At 44.4% G+C, this 24,684-nt stretch overlaps 1 protein-coding gene across 9 annotated transcripts in view; it reads right to left on the bottom strand.

Moving 5' to 3' along the window:
• The window catches only part of DIP2A (disco interacting protein 2 homolog A), a 113,959-nt gene that overhangs the window by 70,873 nt on the left and 18,402 nt on the right, over nt 1-24,684 (bottom strand). For 4 of the 9 annotated variants that reach the window (XM_025293290.2, XM_025293272.2, XM_025293259.2 and 1 more), the window contains exons 2-6: nt 22,929-23,000; nt 16,372-16,491; nt 11,480-11,599; nt 8,859-9,086; nt 5,429-5,566 (exon numbers count right to left, since the gene is read on the bottom strand). In XM_025293290.2, coding sequence (XP_025149075.1) covers nt 5,429-5,566; nt 8,859-9,086; nt 11,480-11,599; nt 16,372-16,491; nt 22,929-23,000 — 678 coding nt within the window. The remainder of the gene's footprint in view (nt 1-5,428; nt 5,567-8,858; nt 9,087-11,479; nt 11,600-16,371; nt 16,492-22,928; nt 23,001-24,684) is intronic. The other 5 variants (XM_025293265.2, XM_025293277.2, XM_025293282.2 and 2 more) reach the window with 5 other exon arrangements.

Raw genomic sequence — 24,684 nt, 5'->3', positions numbered from 1 at the left:
TAAAGAGCTTCTCACTATTCCTGACAGCTGCACAGCCCTCCACTGTGTGAATGTACCCAGTTTATCCCACAATTTGAGAGGCCTGGACGGCAGGCAGTTCCCATTATTCCCGAGAGTTGCCCAGTCCTCCACCATGTGACTGTTCCCGGTTTATCTCACAATTTGAGAGGCCTGGACGGCAGGCAGTTCCCACTATTCCTGAGAGCTGCATAGTCCTCCACCATGTGACTGTTCCTGGTTTAGCCCACAATTTGAGAGGCCTGGACGGCAGGTAGTTCCCAATGTTTTGCAAGTACAGACAGCACAGCAGTAAGTGAGCTCGCGTGTACACACTTCCTGATTTCTGGAGGTGTGCACTCGGCGTAAATGCCCATGCTGTGCTGCTGATCCAAATGGAAGCACAGACACAGATTTTTAACAGCTGCTCCCTCAGAAAGGCTGACCTAGTTTGCATTCCCACCAACAATGTGGATTTCTCTAGTAACGAAAAAGAATGAACATCATGTGTAAGAGCTATTTTTACATCTCTTTTTGTGAATTGTCTGTGTGTTCTGCTTATTTTCCTATACTAGGAGCTGGAAACTTCTTTAAGGGGCTGTGGCACCACCTCCATCATTACAAAAGCAGCACAGACGATTTGGGAAGGCAGGTGTGGCAGCCCCAAAAGCACCTTGAATCAAGATGAACAGAAAAACATCCCAATGAATACATTCTGGATTTAAAAAATGAAGCTGAAAAAAAAAAGAGCAAAGGAAACACAGAGTAAGTAGGAGAAGTAACATAGGTGAGCAGAAATAAACATAATAGAGAAAAGATGAACAATAGAGAAAAACTGTCAAATTAAAACCGGTTCTTTGAAAGACAAAGTTCAATTTGCTCACTAGCTAGGATGATTAAGACAAGAAAGGAGACCCTAGCAACTAACATGGTGAGCCAGCACCACGGGTCCCGCACACGCAAGGACGACAGGGGGCCTGGAGGGCAGAGACGGGATGGACGACTCCACCAAAGACACAGAACTGACTCGAGGTAGAAAGGCTGTTTCCTCTGATTAGAAAACAGAAGAGGAAGGAACGCTTCTCAATTCATCCTGAGATGAGTACTATCCTGATACCAAACCAGACAAAAGTATCAGACCAGTATTTATCTCAAATACAGACACAAATGCTAAAAAAGATACTAGTAAAGCAAATCCACAATATACGTCAGAGAGGAGGACACCACAACCAAGTGGGGTTTATCTTGAGAACATACCTCCTTTGGCTTAATCTTCAAAAGTCAGTCAATGAAATGTACTATATTAACAAACTAGGAAAGAAAAACCATATGATGAGCTTAACAGATTTTAAAAATCATTTAACAAGCATCATGATAAAAACTTTTCAGGAAACTAGAGGGAAAAAAGGAACACCCCCAACCTGATGAAGAGCAACTATTTTAAAAAATCCATGGTTAACATCACAATTAAAAATTGAAAAAGTGGATGCTTTCCCCCTTAGATGGGAAACAGGCGAGTTGTGTCCATTCTCAACATTTCTAACTAACATTAATGGAAGTCCTAGACACTGAGACAAAGCCAGGAAACTAAATGTTCCTAGAGTGGATAATTTGGAAAGAAAAGTAAAATTTTATTCATAGACAACATGGTCATGCACTTGGAAATCTTACAGAATCTACCAAAAAGGCTACTAGAATTAATGTAAGGTCAATATATAAGAATCAACTATGTTCCTAAAGATTAGCAATAAACAACTGGGAAAAAATTTAAATATCACTTGTAATAGCATCTAAAAATATAACATATTTTGAGATAATTTTAACAAAATATGTGCGATACCTGTACACTGAAGGCTACAAACACAGTGCTGAAAAAAAATTTTTAAGTGCTAAGTAAATGGAGAGATATACCATATTTATCAATTGAAATGTACAACACTGTTAAGAGGCCAATTCTCTCCAAACTGATCTAGAGTCAATGAAATACCAATCAAAACCCAGCAGGAATTTTGGTAGAAATTAACAAGTGGATTTTAAACTATACATTAAGATGCAAAGGAGCTAGAATAGGTAAGGCAATTTTTAAAATGAAGAGCTGAGGGCAAACTACAGTCCACAATTCTAAGGTTTATTATAAAACCACATATTAAAAACCCACATATATAAAATCATGACAGTGTGGTACTGGTATAAAGACAGAAAAAGCATTGGAACAGCATACAGATCCCCAAAGTAGACCACTCTCATATGTGGTCCACCATATGCGGTCCATCTTCATTAAAGATGCCAAAGAAACTGGAGTGGGTATTACATGATCCTGGAACAACTGGACATCCATACACAGAAAAGTAAACTTAGATTATATCTTTCATTGATACTAAATTTAACTCAAAATGGATCATGTACCTAAACATAAAACTTAAAACTACAAAATTCTAGGAGAAAATATAGGAGAAAACCGTTAGATCTTGGGTCAGGAAAGTATCTACTAGATATGACACAAAAATAGAATCCATGGAAGAAAAAAATGGTAAACTGGACTTCATCAAAATGAAAGACTTCTCCTCTCACTATCAGAGGATGAAAACACAAGCCACAGACTGGGAGAAAAAAAAATTTATAAACCTGATAGAGAACTTATATCCAGACTATATAAAGAACTCTGAAAACTTAAGAAAACAAACACATTTTAAAAAACAAGCAAAAGATTTGAACAGACCCTTGTAAAAAGATATAAAATGGGAAATAAGCACATGAAAAGATGCTAAACAGCATCAGTCACTAGGGAGATGCAAAGTAAAACTAGAAGGAGACTCCTCTGCACAACTACAAGGACGGTCAACATATAAACCAACACCAACTCCTGGCAAGGATGTGGGGACTGGGACTCTCATCACTAATACCTGGGAGGTGAAATGGTACAACCACTGGGAATTAAGTTTGGCAGTTTACTTTTTTAAAAATATTTATTTATATTTATTTATTTGGCTGTGTGGGGCCTTAGTTGCACCATGCGGATCTTTTACTGCAGTGCACAGTTTCTCTAGCTGTGGCTGCAGTGCTGGGGCTCAGTAGTTGTGGCTGCAGTGCTGGGGCTCAGTAGTTGTGGCTGCAGTGCTGGGGCTCAGTAGTTGTGGCTGCAGTGCTGGGGCTCAGTAGCTGTGGCTGCAGTGCTGGGGCTCAGTAGCTGTGGCTGCAGTGCTGGGGCTCAGTAGTTGTGGCTGCAGTGTGCTGGGGCTCAGTAGTTGCAGCATGTGGGATCTGAGTTCCCTGACCAGGGACTGAACCCATGTCCCCTGCAATGCAAAGCAGATTCTTAACCACTGGGCAACGAGGGTAGACCCAGTTTGGCAATTCCTTTAAAAACTAAAATGTTCCCTGGTGGCTCAGATGGTAAAGTGTCTACCTGCAGTGCAGGAGACCCGGGTTCAATCCCTCAGTTGGGAAGATCCCCTGGAGAAGGAAATGGCAACCCACTCCAGTACTCTTGCCTGGAAAATTCCATGGACTGAGGAGCCTGGTAGGCTACAGTCCATGGAATCACAAAGAGCTGGACACGACTGAGCAATTTTACTTTCTTTCTTTCAAACCTACTGTATGATCCAGCTATTCTACTCATAGATACTGACCTAAAAGAAATGAACATGTATATCCACACAAACACTTCTAAAGGAACAGTCACAGTGGCTTTATTTCTAACAGCCAAAAAATGGAAACACCCAAAATACCCATCAGTAGGTAAAAAGATAAACTATGGTACATCTATAGGATGAAATCTCAAATCTATAGGATGTGAGAGTCGGTCCACAACAAAAGTTGAGCACGGAAGAACTGATGCTTTTGAACTGTGGTGTTGGAGAAGACTCTTGAAGAGTCCCTTGGACTGCAAGGAGATCAAACCAGTCAATCCTAAAGGAAATCAGTCCTGAATATTCATTGGAAGGACTGATGCTCAAGTTGAAGCTCCAACACTTTGGCCAGCTGACGTGAAGAGCTGACTTATTGGAAAAGACCCTGATGCTTGGCAAGACTGAAGGCAGGAGGAGAAAGGGACCACAGAGGATGGGATGGTTGGATGGCATCACTGACTCGATGGACATGAATTTGAGCAAGCTCCAGGAGGTGGGATGGACAGGGAAGCCTGTCATGCTGCAGTCCATGGAGTCCCAAAGAGTCAGACACGACTGAGTGACTGAACTGAACTGATAAGATGAAATGCAGGGATATTTCATCTCCCAAGAAAAGGGATGACCTACGATACATGCAAGAACATGGATGAATTTCAAAATAATTGTGCAGCGTGGCAGAAGCCAGACAATAAAAAGTAAATGCTGAGTGATTCTATTCATATAAAATCCTAGAAAATGCTAACTACTTTACACAGTGTTAGGAAGTAAATCAGTGGTTGCCTGAAGGGATGCCAAAAAGGGCAGCAAGCAGCTGTTACAAAAGTGCACAAGGAAGTAAGTTTCCAGGAGCTCCAGGTATAGTGGCTACAGTATAAATGTACATATATCTTCAAGCTTATAAAACTGTCAAGCCTTCCCTGGTGGTCCAGTGGCTACGATTCCACGCTCCAATGCAGCGAACACAGGTTCAGTCCCTGTCAGGGAACCAGATTCCGCATGCTACAACTAAGAGTTCACATGCCACAACAAAGACTGCAGATTTCACGTGATGCAATTTAAGACCTGGTGCAGTCAAATAAACAAAATTTTTTTAAAAGCTTATAAAATTATACACTTTAATACACACAGTAGATAATGTCATTTACACCTCAACTAAGTTCTCAACAATTTTTAAATATAATGAATAACAAGTTAATTTTTTTTTAATCTACATAACCAACAGGAAGACTGCTTCATGTTGACTCCGTTTCTCCTCTTGTATCTGAATAAGGAACTGAATGACACCAACAAAATCAGACCAACTGCTCAGGAGCCTAGAAACACATTAAGGTCTCAGATCTAAGAACTGCTGGATTGTTCTGCAACTCAAATTTGGCACATTGGAAGAAAAACTTGATGTGATTTTGATAAAAGACACTGGAAACTGTTTCAAAAGGAAACGGTACAAGCGCGGGAGACTCACGCTGACATCTCTTGGCCTGCACGTGAGAAAGCACGACTGACCGGGGCTGCTGCGGCTGGCTGCACTTGCAGTCCTGGGTCCACCTAGAGAAACTTCTGCAGCTTCTCCTCTTCCCACAGTACCACAGATCCAAACCTTGTGCAGCAACTTAAATGTGCAGGCGCTTTCCTCCCTCCTTCTCCTCCTTCCCGACTTGACCTATTCCTGATCATTTCTCCACATGATACACACATGGGCAGTCTAAATGCACCAGGGCTGCACCTGACGGCTGGCTCACCAGGTACAGTGAGATCCAGGCCTGTGCTCCGCTGTCTCAAAGCAGGAAGAGAGGCATGCTTACCACCTGCCGTCTCTAGGACACTCCCGCGGCACCCCCGAGGGACTCCTCTCACGGAGGCCAGCTGCGGACGCTCACAGTATGCGTGCTGATGCTGCACGAGGCCCGTGGTGACATCAGGAGGGGCAGAGTGCAGATCTGCTTTTGAAACACAAACCCAAAATAAAAGTGGCTGTTAATTCAAAAGAACATGAACATTAAGTCGCTGTTCAAACTCCATTCAATTGAAGCTTCAGTAGCTGAGCTCTAAGCAAGGAACGTGGCATTCCAATTGACTCTGTCTGCCTGGCTGACCGAGACATTAGGTGCTGTGAACTCTGAACTCTGGACACGGCCTGAACAGTTCTGCGTGCACGTGGTCATCCAGTTCTCAGAGGGAACTAGGCCAGAAACACCAACCACAGCACAGAATGGCCGTGAGGAATACACCTTTCCCAATTTGGCCTAAGAAGGTTTTACTTAGAAATCTCCCTTAATGAAGCAGAAATATATTTTTAATCAATAATATTTTTTGTTATATTATGAAAAAACAGCCAGGCTTCTATAAACTACCTCTACTCCCCTAAAAAGCAAGTTGAATGCCATGCAGACACAAACCTTGGCAATCTTCACAGAATAAACCTACACAGATTAAAAACTATCCCTAGAGTCAGTTCAACAGGTCCCATTACTAAGAGGCTGCAGTCAGGTTCTTAAGACAGAATGTACTCACCTCACATTTAAAGACAAACTATGGTAGATACAAAAAGTATTTAAATCACTCCTTTCGTGGTCTGAATGTCCATTCTGGGCTCCATTCTCACCATGTGGCATGTTTACCTGTTCTGATACTGGGTGACTGCCGCTAGAGCATCACTGCTACAACTCAGTCTTCTACCAGGAAAGAGTTTGGACCTAGCGTGACACTCGTCCACTCTCGAGAATGGATACTGCTCTGTAATCTCTTTAGTCTTCAAATGAATGTTCCCACCATCACAGGTTTTGATACTGATTTTTTATCTATCATTTCATAACCTAGAAAGTCTGCAATCTAAAATTTTTTTTAATATGTAGAAAGATGAATTTATATGGAAGCAAAACACAAACTTACTACACAAACTTACAAAGCAGAAAACACCATTTGGAAAAACCTAACTTTAATGACAAGAGTTTTCACATCTTTGACAAAGCTAGATATTAATGAAATCAGCATTTTAAAGTATGCTTACCACAGAATTCTTTCAGTTTAAAAAGAAATCTCTCCTCTTTTCCAATCTAGCAAAAATGAGAGATTTTAACTATATTCATGAAAAAAGGTATAAATGGTAATTCTCAACTACAAAGTAACTTTTTAAATAGTTGCATAAAAATAAACAAACTACACTCCAAAATGAACTACTGTAATTAAATGTACTGCTTTTAAATATAGGTACTTAATTTATGTCCAAATGTTTTATGCACATGATTTTCCTAACCCCAAACTGAAAACGATAAATTTTTTTATAACATTTCCTACCTATAATTTTTTTTACAGTTATCTTCTTTCTATATTTCTTTCCTTAGCCCAAATTGAAGAATTCTCCTAGTGTCAGAAACTAAAACAAAGGATGACTTTTATAACAAGAAGAGGGAAGTGGGATAGTTTTCAGATTTAAAATTCAGGTCACATGAGAAGTGCATGAAGGCTACAGACAACAGTGAGGTATACGTACAGAGCAAGTCAGGCTTTGGGACTACGAGAACTAATCACATAACACGCATGTGAGCACAGGTGAGCAGGAGGGAGGGAGAGCGGCTCAGCCACACCTGCAGGAGTCAGGAGCCCAGCAGCCACAGAGGCAACAACCCACCTTGAAGCCTTTACAGCCAGGACCTTTCCTAGAAAAGAGACTCCCACTCAGACTCACCTTACAACTCTGTGAAGTCAAGGGCTGTCCGGTTAGACATTTTGAACTACGGTCAGTTTTTCAAGCTAAATATGCTTCTCTTTCTAACCCACCAGGAAGCTGTGTTTATAACAGCTCAGCAACAGCTCATACAACCAAACAGTGACGGCTCTGCCCTACTTCCCTCACTGTGGGACCCAGAACAGAGCTGCGGAAAGCTGGATCAAGCAAGAAGAAAACACCCGAATGCTGCCGCTTCCCTCACAGTGGAGGTACTTGTGCATTTCCAAACAGTGCAATCGCCATGACAAACAGCAAAAATGCGTCCACCTAACGCTGTTTTCAAGCTCTCCCCTGTGAAACCCCTTGAGAACAGGCTGTAATCACCAGCCATTTGTAGAATCCCCAGGAGAGTGACCACAACAATCCTGGCGGGTGTTTCCAGAGGAGCCTTCTCTCATAAAGCAAACTGCCCAGGATGGCCCTGACAGCACTATCCCAGCTCCTCCACGTGGTAGGAGCAGGTCAAGGCATCGTGAGTTCTCACCTAAGAAGACATCACGAGCTCGACAGAAATGTACAGACGTTGGCACTGACTCAATCAGTAACAACGAAGAGCATCAGTGATGTGCCCACAGAGGAAATGAAGGCGTCGGTCACTTACAACACCCAGTCCAGCCAAATGACCAGTATCTTGCACGGAGCGGCTTAGCACCTGAGACCAGCACATGCCTGGGGGGCACTTAACCTGCTGGGACCCCATCAAAAACACTGGCCTGTCATGGGTGCACCGCAGATGCACCATTCTGATTTTAGCAGAACAGCAACTAGCAGCAAAGAAAAGGAACAGGAATCAGAAAGCTATGGGTCAGCCTGGCTCCACCACAGCCAGCTGTGTGGTCTCAGCCAGGGCAGTCCCCGACTGAGCTCTTGCTCCTCGTCAGATGTCCCCCAACATCAGCGATGCACCACACCAGGAGTACACTTCTAAGGCACTCCTGCCACAATGCATGTGTGCTTCACATGCCAGCTAAGTTACTATTTTTGCATCAAAAAATATGACTTCAAATGGTGAAAGCTTTGCAACGTTTTCCTCTCTAAGATTAATATAATTTAAAGGACTGGGTGACTTGGGAAAGGTCTAGGCATCTTTATGACTGAGCTGTGACTTACATCTCTTTTCAGACTGAGGACTGTCTAATCCTGTGTGTAGAGGAAGAAAGGCTCTTCATGGCTGCAGCCCAGCCCCACCTTGGGACACCCAGTGCAGGGACAACTGAGGGCTGAGGCTGTGCACACAAGGAAGGAACAAAAGACCGTGTTGCAGGTGGCAGGCCACCTAATGGCCAGGGACTGTCCACCTGTGCCAGCCGCCCCTCCAGAGCAGAAGGAGCAGCTGTTGTCGAGGTCTCCAGGGGAGGCCCACCCAGGGTCTGGGGCTGCCAAACCACAGAGGCACCAGAAACCACTTGTTACCAAAAGGACATTTTCCACACAAAGAGGAGAAGGTGGGTCTGAGGAGCGGCGGGGGCTCCTCTGCCTGGAGGGGTCCCCGCAGCTGTACTGACCTACGCGGGCGAGGGCCGCGGGGCCGGCAAGCGCGGCGGCAGCACTGGGCGTGGCGGCAGGCTGCCCTCCCGGGTGAGATGAGGTGGAGGATGCGGAGGATGAGGTGGACGAGCCCTGAATGGCCGGGTCGGGCCAGGGCTCGATGCTGGGGCGGCTCTGCAGCGGAGCGGAGGCCAGTTGCCCGGGGCGCTGTAAAGAGCCCTCATCTTCTGAGGCAGATGACGTGTCTGTGTCAAAATAACGACGACAGGCATGAGGGGGGCATCCTTGGGGGCAGGGTTCCCACACCGGCCCAGCCTGCGCCCTGTGCACCCGCACATCCAGGAGGGCCTGCGTGTGACTGACCGTGAGACCCAGTGCTGCTCAGAAGCTGGCTTCACCCTGGGCTCCCCTGAAGAACTCGGTCACAGGGCGCCATGCCCAGGAGTGCAGCTGGTCCAACCCTGACCGCTTTAGTGCATGCTGTGGGGCCCTGGGGGCCCCAAATAGCAGAGGTAACCTATGCCCTGTGGGTGCCTGATCCCAGCGAGGCCTTGCCCAGCACCTGCGCACCCTGGAGGACATGCCTGAGCTCTGAGAAGAGCCCCACCTCGGGCAATAAAATTAACCTGAAACCTGGTTCTGTCAAGTCTGCATTTTATCATGGGTTTCATTATTATTGGGAAGTTCTTTAAAAAACCGGGTAGTATCTATGGTTATATTTGGTAGAAAATAATTTGACATAAATTTGTAAGGCTTTTTTTGAACAACATAAACTTTTTTTAAGTCAGGAAGCATCATCAAAACACCACACTATCCTGTTGACCTGGTGTGGCTGGTGTTTACCACGTCGACGAACCAAACACGCATGTCACCAGCTTTGTGACTTCAATAACCAAACAGGCAGCACTGTGCTCCCAGCACCTGGATGAGCTTTCCAGGAAACTTAAAACTCACTAACTATCCTGAAGAGAGGCCGCATTAAGAGTTTTCATTTCTAATGGTAATGAAACAACAAAAACAAATCAAAAACCCTCAAAATGGCCTTATTCTTTCCCATTTAAGACTCGGTAACAACATAACACATAATATTGGGTTGGCCAAAAAGTTCGCTGCTTTTTCTGTAAGATGGCTCTAGTCATGCTTAGTTGTCTTCAACTTCATTCAAGACAATTTTGTTAGACTGTATTGTGACAGCTGTCATATCAGCACTCATTAAAAAAAAACTTATCAAAACTAGTGAATTTTTATGTAGCAACTTTAATATTGAAGATGGAAGAGAAAAAGCAACATTTTCACATATTATGCTTTATTATTTCAAGAAAGGTAAAAATGCAACTGAAATGCAAAAACGGATCTGTGCAGTGTATAGAGAAGGTGTTGTGACTGATCAAACATGTCACAAGTGGTCTGCAAAGTTTCACGAGGGAAATTTCTTGCTGGATGATGCTCCATGGTCAGGTAGACCAGTTGAAGTTGATCATGATCAAATTGAGACATTAGCTGAAAACAATCAGCATTTGAGACATACACAAAATATCCAAATTAAGTGCTGAAAATAATTTGCACCAGTTCTGTTACATTCATCAATTTGATGTTTGGGTTCCACATTAGTTAAGAAAAAAAAAAAACAAAAAAAACTCCTTGACTGTATTTCCGCATATGATTCTCAACTTAAACACAATGAAAACATTCCATTTTTAACATAAACTGTGACAGGCGATAAAAAGTGGATCTTGTACAATAATAGGGAATGGAAGAGATCACGTGGCAAGCGAAATGAACCACCACCAACTACACCCAAGACTGGTCTTCATCCAAAGAAGATGATATTGTGTACATGGGAGGAGTGGAAGGGAGTCCTTTATCATGAGCTCCTTCCGGAAAACAAAACAATTAATTGCAACAAGGACTGCTCCCGATTAGACCAAGTGAAAGCAGCACTCAACAAAAAGCATCCAGAATTAGTCAGGAGAAAACACATCAGCTTCCATCAGGATAACACAAAACTGTATGTTTATTTGGTGACCAGGCAAAAACTGTTACAGCTTGGTTGGGAAGTTCTGATTTATCTGCCATATTCACCAGACACTGCACCTTTGGGTGTCCATTTATTTTGGGCTTTACAAAATTCTCCTAATGAAAAACTTTTCAGTTCCCTGGAAGACTGTATAAAAGGCATCTGGAATAGTTCTTTGATCAAAAAGATGACAAGTTTGGGGAATGGAAATATGAAATTTTCTGAAAAATAACAGAAGGTAGTGGAACAAAACGGTGACTACATTGTTCAACAAAGTTCTTGGTGAAAGTGAGAAATGTGTCTTTTTTCTTAAAAAAACTGAAGGAACTTTTTGACCAACTCAAGGAGAATAATTTTAAATTTCTGAATTCAGGGAACTCTGTCACCCCATAAAGCACTTACTGCAGGTTCCTCTCTTTACTAAAAGACACAAATTACATCTTAGTGAAAAAATTAAAATCTATATAGACGATCTATTGAAAGCAAGCCCACTGCATGCACAGAAATGTGCATGAGCACACACACACTCCTCACCACAATCAGAAGCCTGCTCCATCTCAACGGGAAACCCTGCCCAAGCCGCCCCAACCCTGCCCAGGCCATCCCGACCCTAACCAGTACCTGGGGGTGTATAGGCCTCCACAGACGCGTGCGTGAGGACAGAGCGCCTCTTGGATGGCATGGGCATCTTCCTCTCTTTGTATTTGGCCAAAGCTGCCTGCACGGCCTCGGTGTGAACATCTGCACAGAAATAACAGCAGCAAAAGCACCTGTTACAAGATTCCTGATGAAGGAACAAAACCATGGTTCATGTTTTTAATCTGTTTTCATTGAGTATAAAAGGAACACAATATATAAAGGTATAAAAGGAATACATGTGGGTCCACACATCGGTCCCAGATTTCTACAAATATTCCTTGGTTTATAGATTCAACTTTGCAAGTATTTTCAGATTTAAACTGAGAAATCCCCAAAACTGAAAATAAAATGAATCAGATGGACCCAAGGCACTCTGATTATATGGTATAAACCACTACAAGCAGCACTAAAGCTCTGTGGTCATATCATCTGAGCTGTTGTCCTGGTCAAGCCCCAGGATGGGCAAAGCCATACAAGGAACCAAGCTCTCCCTGTAGTCACATGGCCAGGGGGTGGTGGGGGTCCCGTCACACCACCACACTTGTGGTCAAGTACAAGAGAGCCAACGAAGAGGGGCCTGATGGCCTCACCCCATCATCCCTCCTAGAAACCAAGATGCTCACAAGGCAGAGAAGGGATACACACAGAGACTCCAGAAGTGAGGGGAACACTGCAGTCCTGAATCCGAATGGAAATTATCAGCATGAACACACATGGCATTTTATCTTTAAATAGCATGTCTTAATTCAGTCCCTAAAAATGTCTAGAAATGACCGGCCCAAAGGTAATGAGCACTCCTACCATCCAGGCTGCAGTCTTACAACACTGTCCTCACTGTGAGCACCCTGAGAAATGTGGGTTCCAGGGTGCAAGAAGTGGCAGAGGAGCCTAGAATATCTCATCCTACCAACCAACAAGTTCCTGGCCAGCAACCCAATGCTGGAGCCGACGTGGAAGCACTCCCAGAGAAAAAGGTTGGGGCAGTCTGAACACCACCAAGGACAAAAACAAGATCAGAGAAAAGGAAGGAAGAAAAAGAGGAAGCAAAACTAACTGGCTGCCACTGGAGGATGCCAGTGACAGGAGCTACTGTTTTGAAAAAGATTAAATGGATGGAAAGAACCAAGCATCTTTCTGGGTTCTCCTGTGCTGTGTGATGAGCACAAGCTGCTTGCTCTCCCCAGAACTGGTCCAGCCATCCTGCCACCAAATCCACCCTAATGAACCAAGGGATCGACCCTGCCAGCATCCCAGGGAGGAGAGAGACACAGGCCTGCAGTGCCTGTGGTGGGAAAACACTGCCCCCGAGGTGACCTGCTAGAGCCATGGAGCCAGGAGCAGCCAGACCACAGCCAAGGCCCCAAGACCAAGTTATCAGTGCTGGAAACACACATCAACAACCTGTGATATGCACATCTTATTTGGAACCTGGGTCCAAACTGTTTTATAAAGCCTCAGAACACTTGGGTATTTGATACTAAGGAATTAATGCTGATTATTCTGTGACAATGGAGCTATCTTTTAGAGATACATGCACTCTTTTCAGATATAGAAACCAAGAATATTATGACATCTAAGTAAAGTAACGTGATCTCTGAGATTTGCTTCAGAATCACACAAGAAGGAAGAAGCAGCTGGGGCTGATGAAGAAGCCAAGACTGAGCCTGAGCACAGTGGGAACCGTGGCACTGGGCAAGTCCAGGGCTCAGTACAACACCAAGTCCACCTTTGTATGCGTTCACATTTTTCCCCAACAAAATGTTTTTAAATAGCATTTAAAAACTTTATAGTAAAATGGCTCATAGGGTACTAAGGATGAAAAATTTACATAGGCATATTACAATAAAATTTACAAACATCAGCGATAACCAGTCAATCCTAAAAGCTTCTAGAGAAATAGTCTTGAAGGATCAGGAAAGAGGCTAACTTTCCCAATGGTAATCACCAAATACAAGGCAACACAGCTGAAGAAATGAGCTTAGAACCTATAATTTTATATCCAGCCAAAGCACCATTTAAACTTCAGGGCCTAATAAAAATACTCCCAGACATACAACCAAAATACTCATGAAAGACTGTGTTCAGAAGAGAGACAAACCTGGGAGCCCCTGCAATAGATTTGGCTTGACTGTGAGCACAGACTTTTTACACTGTGGCTGCCTTAGAAACAAACAAAAACCTAAGTACAGATAACAGTCAAGAACTAAAAATCTAAACAATACCAACATTATAGGATATAAACCAACAGATCCAAGAAGTTCAACAAACCCCAAGCACAAGAAACAAAGAAACTTATACCAAGGCACATAATAATCAAATCACTCAAAACCAGCGATAAAGAGAAAAACCGTAAAAGTGCCGGAGGGAAGAAAGGCACAGTATATACAAGGGAACAATGATAAGGAATAAACCTGGACGAATAACAGTGGATATACCGACGTGAACAATGACTGCTAAGCTGCCATCATTAGGAGCGCTGGCGCTGCCATGACAACAGATGAATCCATCAAGAGAACGGAATGGAGTCCAGAAAGAGTCAGCCATGAGCAGCTGCCTTTAGACAAAGGAGCAAGGGCATGGGGACAACAGGAATCCCCAATGCAAGAAAGGCAGTTTTCTACCACACCCTGAAATTAACAAAATCTAAACCACAGACCTAAAGGTAAAAACCTAAAACATCAAAACTTCTAGAAGAAAACACAGGTAAGAATCTTTGTGACCTTGGGTTTGGCACATATTTCTTAGATATAAGAACAAAAGCACTATTCAAGAAAGAAAAGGAAGTGATAAGCCAGATTTCATTAAAATTAAAACCTTCTGCTACAAAAGCCACTATAAGAGAATTCAAAGAGAAGACAAAGCCTTGGAGAAAATACGAGCAAAGAACATTTATGGTAAAGGTCTAGTTTTCAGAAAGTAAAGAACAAGAACCAGATACAGTTCACAAGGGCAGAAAGCACGTCCTCAACGTCAGTTACACGTAAACAGAGGCGACAGGGAACAGGAGGTGAGGACAGGCAGGGGCCTCTGGGTGACCTCACTCAGGATGACCTCACTCAGGGTGCGTGGACGCGTGTCCATTTTGTGCCCAGGGCTACATCGGTGGAATGCTGATGGGGCCGGTTCCAATGTTGTATGTTACAGGCATCATTGACGCAATCCGAAAAGAAATTATTGTCAGTGTGGGGAAGTTTTTCTTAAACATATATTAATTCGGTAAGAAATTATCTAATCAAAACTTTCCTCAAACCACTTCATCACACTCCCACTTTAATGAACCATTTAAAATCTGGAGCCTATTATACAGAGCGAAGTAAGCCAGAAAGAAAAACACCAATACAGTATACTAACGCATATATATGGAATTTAGAAAGATGGTAACAATAACCTTGTATATGAGACAGCAAAAGAGACACTGATGTATAGAACAGTCTTTTGGACTCTGTGGGAGAGGGAGAGGGTGGGATGATTTGGGAGAATGGCATTGAAACATGTATAATATCATATATGAAACGAGTCACCAGTCCAGGTTCGATGCACGATACTGGATGCTTGGGGCTGGTGCACTGGGACAACCCAGAGGGATGGTACGGGGAGGGAGGAGGGAGGAGGGTTCAGGATGGGGAACGTGTGTATACCTGTGGCAGATTCATGTTGATATATGGCAAAACCAATACAATATTGTAAAGTTAAACAATAAAATTAAATAAAAAAAGAAAATAAATAAAATCTTCATTTAAAAAAAAAATTCTTAAAATGGCCATTTCTTTATCTATCTTGAAAGTTTTTCTTCTATAGAAGCTTACTGAGTTTAAATGTAAAAGAAATATTTAATCACACAACAGTGAAAATGTTAAACAAGCCAAAGTGAAAGTGAAGTAGCTCAGTCGTGTCCGACTCTTTGCAACCCCGTGGACTGTAGCCCACCAGGCTCCTTCCTCCATGGGATTCTCCAGGCAAGAATACTGGAGTGGGCTGCCATTTCCTTCTCCAGGGGATCTTCCCGACCCAGGGATCAAACCGGGGTCTCCCACATTGCAGGCAGACGCTTTAACCTCTGAGCCACCAGGGAAACCCAAAACAAACCAAAGAATGTTCAAAAACTATTGCTATCTAATCTATAACAGGAAGCAGAGGGCTTCTCTGGTGGCTTGGTGGTAAAGAACCCGCCTGCCAGTACAGGAGACACAGGTTCCATCCCTGGTCCAGGAAGATCCCACATGCCTCAAAGCAACTAAACTCGTGCACCGCAACTACTTAGCCTGTGCTCTAGAGCATGGAAGCCTCAACTCCTGAAGCCCACAGACCCTAAAGCCTGTGCTCCACAAAAAGAGAAGCCACTGCAATGAGAAGCCCATGCAGCAACGAGGACCGAGCACAGCCAAAAATAATAAATAAATAAAATGATCATTGGAAGCATGCATTTTTTCAAGGCATGTCCTGATAATGCAAATAAACTGTAGAGACAAATTCAAATATTTATAAAAGCACTAACAGAGTGGCAGAAATCTAATTAGAAGGAAATCTTCAAAATTAGAGAAAAATAAAATACTAAAACACGTAGAGTAGTAGAGTGGTTCCCTATTGGACAACTCCACCAACACCAACCCCAAAGTTCCAGTAGAAAAATGGACACAGACATTTACAGAAATGATTTCCATGGTGAGGAAGATTTTGCTTTCTTCTGAGATGTCTATACGCAGCTGCTCAGAGGAGCATGCTCACACTCCAGGCTACACTAAAACATACTGAGATCTATGAAAGTTTTGTTTTTTTCTTGAAAGCCACGATGCAGTCAGTCACGGTTCAGAGAAGGCCCTTTCCTCAGCAGAGCTGTGGTGTCCAAGCAGAGAACACGGCGCTCCAGGCCCTACCTGACCGGAAGCGCTCGTCCCGGGCGTTGCTGGGCCGTGGCTTGGGCTGCTTGGGCGCGGGGGCCGAGGCTTGTGCGGGCCCAAGGATGCTATTCTCCACTTGCAGGGAGGGGTCTACTCCTGAAACAGTTTCACAGAAACACCGTGAGTAAGCAACCTGCTTTTCCAACAATAGAAAAACCCATGTAGAATAGCACACACCTCTCGCATGCTGCTGCACAGCCCCTGCTGCACAACCACGCACGCCGGGGGTCCCAACGCCCAGAAGACCCTAAATCTGGAGGTCGGGGCCGAGACATCGATGTCAGCTTCCAGCCCCTCCCTGTCAGCAGCCCTGGGCCCCCAGCTTGGTGCACACGGTGCATGGGGCCAGCTCTCTAGGGCCAGCTTTCTCGAACGCCCCTCCCTTCCCCCACACTGGCCCTGGTGTCAGCAAGCCCAGCAGGAAGCAGCCCACAAAGCCATCACCGGGGTGCTGACAGCCACCCTCAGACACAGGAAGAAAGCCGATGAGAAGCTTGGAGGCTTCGGGTGCTAACCACCTGGGCCTGTGACACCTGTGTCTCCAACCTGATGGGCGGCCAGCTCTCTGTGCCTGTTGCAGCCCCATGACTGGCACACCCATGGCCAGCCAACACCCAGGCCATCAGGATGTCATGTGTTGAGTAAAGGACAAGCATGAGCCTGCAGGTCATTTAACAGCGTCCCTGGTCCTGCCTGAGCACTAGATTGTTTCAATATGTCCCAGAAAAACAGCCTTAGCCACCAGCCCTTAGCACTCCCCAAAAAGCAGCAGACTGTCCCCACCTCAGCAGTGGCTACAGGACTGGAAAAGATCAGTTTTCATTCCAATCCCAAAGAATGGCAATGCCAAAGAATGTTCAAACTAACGTACAATTGCACTCATCTCACACACTAGCAAAGTAACGCTCAAAATTCCAAGGCCTCAACAACAGGTGAACCGAGAACTTCCAGATGTTCAAGCTGGATTTAGAAAAGACAGAGGAACCAGAGATCAACTTGCCAACATCCGCTGGATCATCGTAAAAGCAAGAGAATCCCAGAAAAACATCTATTTCTGCTTTATTGACTACAGCAAAGCTTTTGACTGTGTGGATCACAACAAACTGTGGAAAATTCTTCAAGAGATGGGAATATCAGACCACCTTCCCTGCCTCCTGAGAAGTTTGTATGCAGGTCAAGAAGCAACAGAACTGGACATGGAACAACAGACTGGTTACAAATCAGGAAAGAAGTACATCAAGGCTGTATACTGTCACCCTGCTTATTTAACCTATATATACAGAGTACAGAGAAGGCAATGGCAACCCACTTCAGTACTCTTGCCTGGAAAATCCCATGGACGGAGGAGCCTGGTGGGCTGCAGTCCATGGGGTCACTAGGAATCAGACATGACCGAGCGACTTCACTTTCACTTTTCACTTCCATGCATTGGAGAAGGAAATGGCAACCCACTCCAGTGTTCTTGCCTAGAGAATCCCAGTGATGGGGGAGCCTGGTGGGCTGCCATCTTATGGGGTCGTACAGAGTCGGATACGACTGAGCGACTTAGCAGCAGCATACAGAGTACATCATGCAAAATGCTGGGATGGATGAAGCAAAGCTGGAATCAAGACTGCCAGGAGAAATATCAATAACCTCAGATATACAGATGACACCACCCTTATAGCAGAAAGAGAAGAACTAAAGAGCCTCTTGATGAAAGTGAGAGAGGAGAGTGAAAAACCTGGCTTAAAACTCAATATCCAAAAAACGAAGATCATGGCATCTGATCCTATCACTTCATGGCAAATAAATGGGGAAACAATGGAAACAGTGACAGACTTTATTTTGTTGGGCTCCAAAATCACTGCAGATGGTGACTGCAGCCACGAAATTAAAAGACGCTTGCTCCTTGGAAGAAAAGCTATAAACAACCTAGAGAGCATGTTAAAAAGCAGAGGCGTTACTTTGCTGACAAAGGTCTGTCTAGTCAAAGCTATAGTTTTTCCAGTATTTAGGTATGGATGTGAGAGTTGGACTATAAAGAAAGCTGAGCGCCAAAGAACTGATGCTTTTGAACTGGTGTGGAGAAGACTTTTGAGAATCCCTTGGACTGCAAGGAGATCCAACCAGTCCATCCTAAAGGAAATCAGTCCTGAATATTCATTGGAAGGACTGATGCTCAAGCTGAAGCTCCAATATTTTCACTACCTAATGCGAAGAGCCAACTCATCAGAAGAGACCCTGATGCTGGGAAAGATTGATGGCAGGAGAAGGGGACAACAGAGGACGAGATGGTTGGATGGCATCACTGACTCAATGGCCATGAGTTTGAGCAAGCTCTGGGAGTTGGTGATGGATGGGAAGCCTGGAGTGCTGCAGTCCATGGGGTTGCGAAGAGTCGGACACGACTGAGTGGCTGACCTGATCTGAACTGCCCTACCTGGGCCTCAGGGGGTCATGACCTCTGACACTGCTCCTGAAAAGGCCACCTGACCCCAGCTCCCTAGGATGACACACAGAAAGGACAGAGCGGGCAGGAGATGTGGGGGCCCTCACTCTGCTGCCTGAGCCTCCAGGCGCCTCTGTGACTGAGGAGCCCCTGGGACACCAGCTCTGGCTCTGCAGACAAGAAGGAGCTGCCCCCAAGACTGGCGGACCTCCAGGTGTGGGCGCAGAATGCTGCCATTGCTGATGTTTATGTACCAGGTTTGGAGTGGTCTTCAAAACTGAACATATACACACATACATGTATGCAACATGCAGCAATACTGATCAGCACTGCTTCTGGTTTTTTGTTTCTTGGACTGACTGGAACAAATTTCCCTAAAATCCATAATGGAGAACACAGAAGCCTATGCATTATGCACTATAAACAGGTATGCTTGCAAAGTGATGTGTAAATATAGGGACATCCTTGCATTTTTATTCCAAAATACAGTGCTTTTATTGAGGTCGATTATTTATTTAAGAAAGATATAAAGCCCAATGGGAAACCACTGGATGAAAGAGTAGGTATATTTTTAGTCTTAACAGGTATCAAGAGAGAACTTCTCAGGCCACAGTGTTCGCATTCCCACAGGGTGCCATTTCCCCATGTCTCTGTCAGCAATGCATGTTACAAATTTTAGAATCTTGCCAATCTGACAGGAGAATGGTTCACTAATTTGCATTCCCAAGGCAATGGCACCCCACTCCAGTACTCATGCCTGGAAAATCTCATGGATGGAGGAGCCTGGTAGGCTGCAGTCCATGGTGTTGCTAGGAGTCGGACACGACTGAGCAACTTCCCTTTCACTTTTCACTTTCATGCATTGGAGAAGGAAATGGCAACCCACTCCAGTGTTCTTGCCTGGAGAATCCCAGGGACAGGGGAGCCTGATGGGCTGCCATCTCTGGGGTCGCACAGAGTCGGACACGACTGAAGCGACTTAGCAGCAGCAGCATAACTAGTGAGGTTGAACATACGTTAATGTTTACTGCCCATCCGTATGTCTTATTATTTGAATTTTATTAATTCTATCCAGCTAAGGAGCCCCCAAAGGGCTTCCCAGGTGGCTCAGTGGTAAAGAACCTGCCTGTAATGCAGGAGATGTGGGTTCAATCCCTGGGTCAGGAAGATCCACTGGTGAATGAAATGGCAACCCACTCCAATATTCTTGCCTAGAAAATCTCATGGACAGAGGAGCCTGGCAGACTACAGTTCACGGGGTTGCAAAAAGTCAGACATGACTGAGCGACTGAGCATGCATGCATGCAAGGAGCCCCCAAAGGACTTGCAGGGAGCCCTGGTCAGCTAGAGGCCCCATCCTACGCTGGACATGCCCCCAGGCCATGGCCAGCCGGCCGCAGCTCAGTCACTCTGCATGCTTCATTTCTAGAGAGACAATCATAACCTGGTTTTTTTTTCCTCAGGTCTCTCATCTTGTCATCACTCAAACATTATTTAATATTCTCCTGAACTTTATAGTATTCTGTAAGTACAAACATACTTAGAGCTTTACTCCTGAAGTTTACGTTCACTAATGCTGCAGAGGAAAGGGGCTCTCACTGTTGCCTCCACAGGCATGGCACCGGTTACTACATAAATCTTCCCTTCTTTGAATTCTCCTGAGTCGTTTCTAGATGCCCTCCCCTTACACTGTTCAGTTGTCCACGTGTCTACCAACACCCTGTGGTTGGCAGTGCCAAGTGAACGTGACCAGGTTCAACACCTCGAAGGCCAAGCCTTTCTCCCTGCTACTCCTCCTCAACAATGTACTAGCTACTCTCAGAACTTTTCTCCTCCAAGTGAGTTATTTCCAATGCCAGGTTTGGGGGAAAAAAAATCAACCACTGCTATTCAGACTGGATTATTTTTGTCACATATTAATTTAGAAACTACTTATGTATGGATGTGAGAGTTGGACTGTGAAGAAAGCTGAGCGCCAAAGAATTGATGCTTTTGAACTGTGGTGTTGGAGAAGACTCTTGAGAGTCCCTTGGACAGCAAGGAGATCCAACCAGTCCATTCTGAAGGAGATCAGCCCTGGGATTTCTTTGGAAAGGATGATGCTAAAGCTGAAACTCTGGTACTTTGGCCACCTCATGTGAAGAGTTGACTCATTGGAAAAGACTCTGATGCTGGGAGGGATTGGGGGCAGGAGGAGAAGGGGACGACAGAGGATGAGATGGCTGGATGGCATCACCGACTCGATGGACGTGAGTCTGAGTGAACTCCGGGAGTTGGTGATGGACAGGGAGGCCTGGCGTGCTGCGATTCATGGGGTCGCAGAGAGTCGGACACAACTGAGCGACTGAACTGAACTGAACTTTTATAATATTAAATTTTGCATTTAAGATACTGGTATATTTCTTCATATTTTAGGATCCTGGTTACTTTTTTCAAATAGATTGTATGATCCTAACATAGATCCTGTGGCTTTCTTGCTAAATGTATTAAAAACATTCGACAGGTTTTTTGCCATTATGAATGTGAGCTGTTTTATTAAGAGAAATATTGCCAGAGAAAAGCCATTGATTCTTACATATTTGTCTTCTATTCAAACCAAGATGCTTACTAATTCTAATAGCCAAGTGAGCAGTCACCCAGCTTTCAACATATAAAACAACAGCACCTGAGCGAGGATGGGGTCCTGCCGTTTGTCTGGGGTGCTGCCTGGGCACTGGCCTGCAACAGACGGCCTTATGAGCAGCCCAGCGGTCTTCTCGTTTGCCTGCTAACAATTAGGGTTTCCTCTAGTAAAATATTTATGCAAGTCTTTAGCCCATTTTCCTACTGGGCTTTTTAAAAAAAATCACACAGGGGAACTTTCTGGCTCTTTATAAAGTTTAAATTAATTAAAATTAAATTTTAAAAATGCAGTGTCTTAGTCATGCGACCACACCTCAAGTGCTCAGAAGCCATACGTGGGAGGTGCTCCGTGGACTGGACAATGGGGCTGCCGACCATTCCCACTCTGGCAAAAGGTCTCCTGGATGCTGCAACTTCACCGGCTCTGGACTCTAGCCCTTCTTCTTTTATGTATGTTACGATCATCTTCTCCTATACTGTGGCTTGTCTTTAATCTCTTTATGGGAACTTCTGATAAAACATGATTCTTAATTTTAACACACTCTAACTTACCAATCTTTTCCTTTTCAGTTGCTGCTTTTTGGTACCTTCAGGGACTTGAGAAATCCTTCCTCCTGTCTAGAGACGGTGACAGGTTTCATATACAGTCTTCCAAAGGTGCTATAATTTTTGCCTTTCTCACTAAAGCCCTTCATATTTGGTTTCTGTGTCTTAGGGAACTGTGCCGGCATCGTGAGCTGCAACACCAACCCCACCATAAACCTGGTCCCCACAGCCATACGTGTCTGTCTGGGTCCATGTTCTGTTTGTGAATCGAGCTATCTACCCTTGTGCGAAACCAGGCTGTCTTAATGACAGTTTGCTATTAACTCCTCATATCATAACCAGCAAAGCCTCCAACCTCATTCTTCCTTTTTATCATTATTTTGAATCCCTTAGCCCTTTAAACTTACATATAAAATACTTAACTTCTTTTTTTTGCCTTGCTGCACAAGCCACATGGGATCTTAATTCCCTGACCAGGGATGGAACCTGTACGCCCTGGAGTGGAAGCATGGAGTCTTAACTGCTGGACTGCCATGGAAGTCTCAAACTTCTACATAAATTTTAAAATCAGCTTTTTAAACTCCACCCCCAAAAACTGTGCTGAAAACACTGAAGGTGCTGACTCTGAAGATCAATATAAGGTGGGAGAACTCACATCTTTATAATTTGTGTTCCAAACCTAAGTAAGGAAATGTTCTTTCCTAAAATCATAAAAATAATCATGGTCTATGATAATAAAAATAACATAAATCCTATTTGGGGATGAAATCTATACCAAACCAGAGACATAAACTTTAATCTATGACTTTGGATTTTATAATTTAATATTAGACACATTATTTTCCCAGCCCTTATTAATAAAATATGAAACTACCAAAGTCAAACTCTAATACCAATTTTTAAATCAGTTTTATAAGACCTATGTTAACCTCACCTTGAATGAGGGGTACGCAGCGTGCAAGCAGCTTTGCCCTTTTCTTTTCATATCCTTTTTGAGTGATGTCACCTAAAACAACAATAGAAAAATAGAATCACATTTCTTCTAAAGTTTCCCAAAATTTTTAATTAAAAGTTCATTCATAATGGAAAAACTGGAAACACTTAGGTCCTTCAACTGGTGACTGAATAAAGAAAGGACGAGGTGTGCCCACAGGCAGTGCTGCTCAGCAGTGAGGAGGAGCAAACTGCTGGCAGACAGTAGTCTGGGTGGGCCTTACGGGCATACAGCTAAGTGACAGAAGCCAGGCTCCAGAAGTTCCCAGTGGAATGGTTCCGGTCACATGACACCTGGAAAAGACACTGTTACAGGCAGCGGCAGACTGCTGCCACGGGAGGGGCTTAGGGAGGACTGACCAGAGTGGGACGAGGGAATCCTGCAGGGGGTGAAGCTGGTCCACGCTGTGATCGTGGTGCTGGTTCTACGATGACAAGTTGGTCCCAAGCTCACAGAACTACACCCCAGGAAGGCTGAGTCCAACAGTATGTAAACACTTCAATATCCAAAATCTGAGATCAGCATCTTGGGGGAGCATGTTGGAACTATAGACTCTGAGGCCACACCCCAGACTGACAATCCGATGTGCATTTCACTGGATGCCCACGTTACTGCGCAAATTTGAGCTGTGGAGTCTTGGTGTGAGGACCCACAGAAACCAACCCTCGCAAGGCCACAGGGCATCCCTAGGCCAGGACTCAGGTTCTGATAAATTATCATACAGAAGAACTGCCTAAAAAGGAACTAACCTACCCAGGAACAAGGCAGGAAATGTGTCTGCAGGGAAACGCTTCTCATCGAAGCACACCAGCTGATTTCCTGGACAACTCAAGCACTCAGGGTGGATTCTGTGTGTTTTTGACCAGAAACACGTTACAATGTCCACTAGTATCTTGTTCTTCAAGTGAACTGTTTTCAACAGAGAGCTTCAGTGTTCTGCAAGCCCTCCTGGCATCCCCTCCCTGTCCCTCATTACCCCCACCATCCACTCACCCCAAACAAGCCAGCCAAGCGAGGAGGCTTCTGGGAGTCAGAAGACAGCCTGCCATCATGCACCCAGCACTTCACCAAGTACTTCCTCAGCCGTCAAAGGACCAGCACTTCTGAATGTTTGACACGTACATTAAGCCTCCCTGAAACCCTCTGGGAGAACATTAGCCCACCACCCACAGAAGATGAGCCCAAGTTCAGGGAGTCACTGGTCCGGCCCTGGGCTCGACACAGAGCTGCTGCTTTGACCACGGATCACTCAGTGAGGCCCCTCCCCACCTCCATCCTGTGAGTCATCACTCACCTTCACCTTACACTCCCAACAACCCCACAGGAAACTCCTCTAATGCTTGGAGTGCCTTTTAATTTGAACATGTTCTGTAGACCATATGCCACTTTAAAGTCCAGGTATTTTTACTTTACCTGAACAATATCATATAAAATATGATATTGTTATATCATATATTGTTATATGATAACAATATCATATAAATCTCAATCTACTGCCAATTTTCTCCATTAAACACTTCATTTTTTAAATTTATTTTTAAACTGGAGGATAATTGCTTTACAGAATTTTGTTGTTTCCTGTCAAACCTCAACATGAATCAACAATAGGTATACATATCTCCCCTTCCTCTTGAACCTCCCTCCGATCTCTGTCCCCATCCCACCCCTCTAGGTTGATACAGAGCCCCTGTCTGAG

This window comes from Bubalus bubalis, chromosome 1 (assembly GCF_019923935.1).
Source record: "Bubalus bubalis isolate 160015118507 breed Murrah chromosome 1, NDDB_SH_1, whole genome shotgun sequence".
Taxonomy (NCBI): Eukaryota; Metazoa; Chordata; class Mammalia; order Artiodactyla; family Bovidae; genus Bubalus; species Bubalus bubalis.
This window is presented reverse-complemented; position numbering and strand designations above follow the sequence as displayed.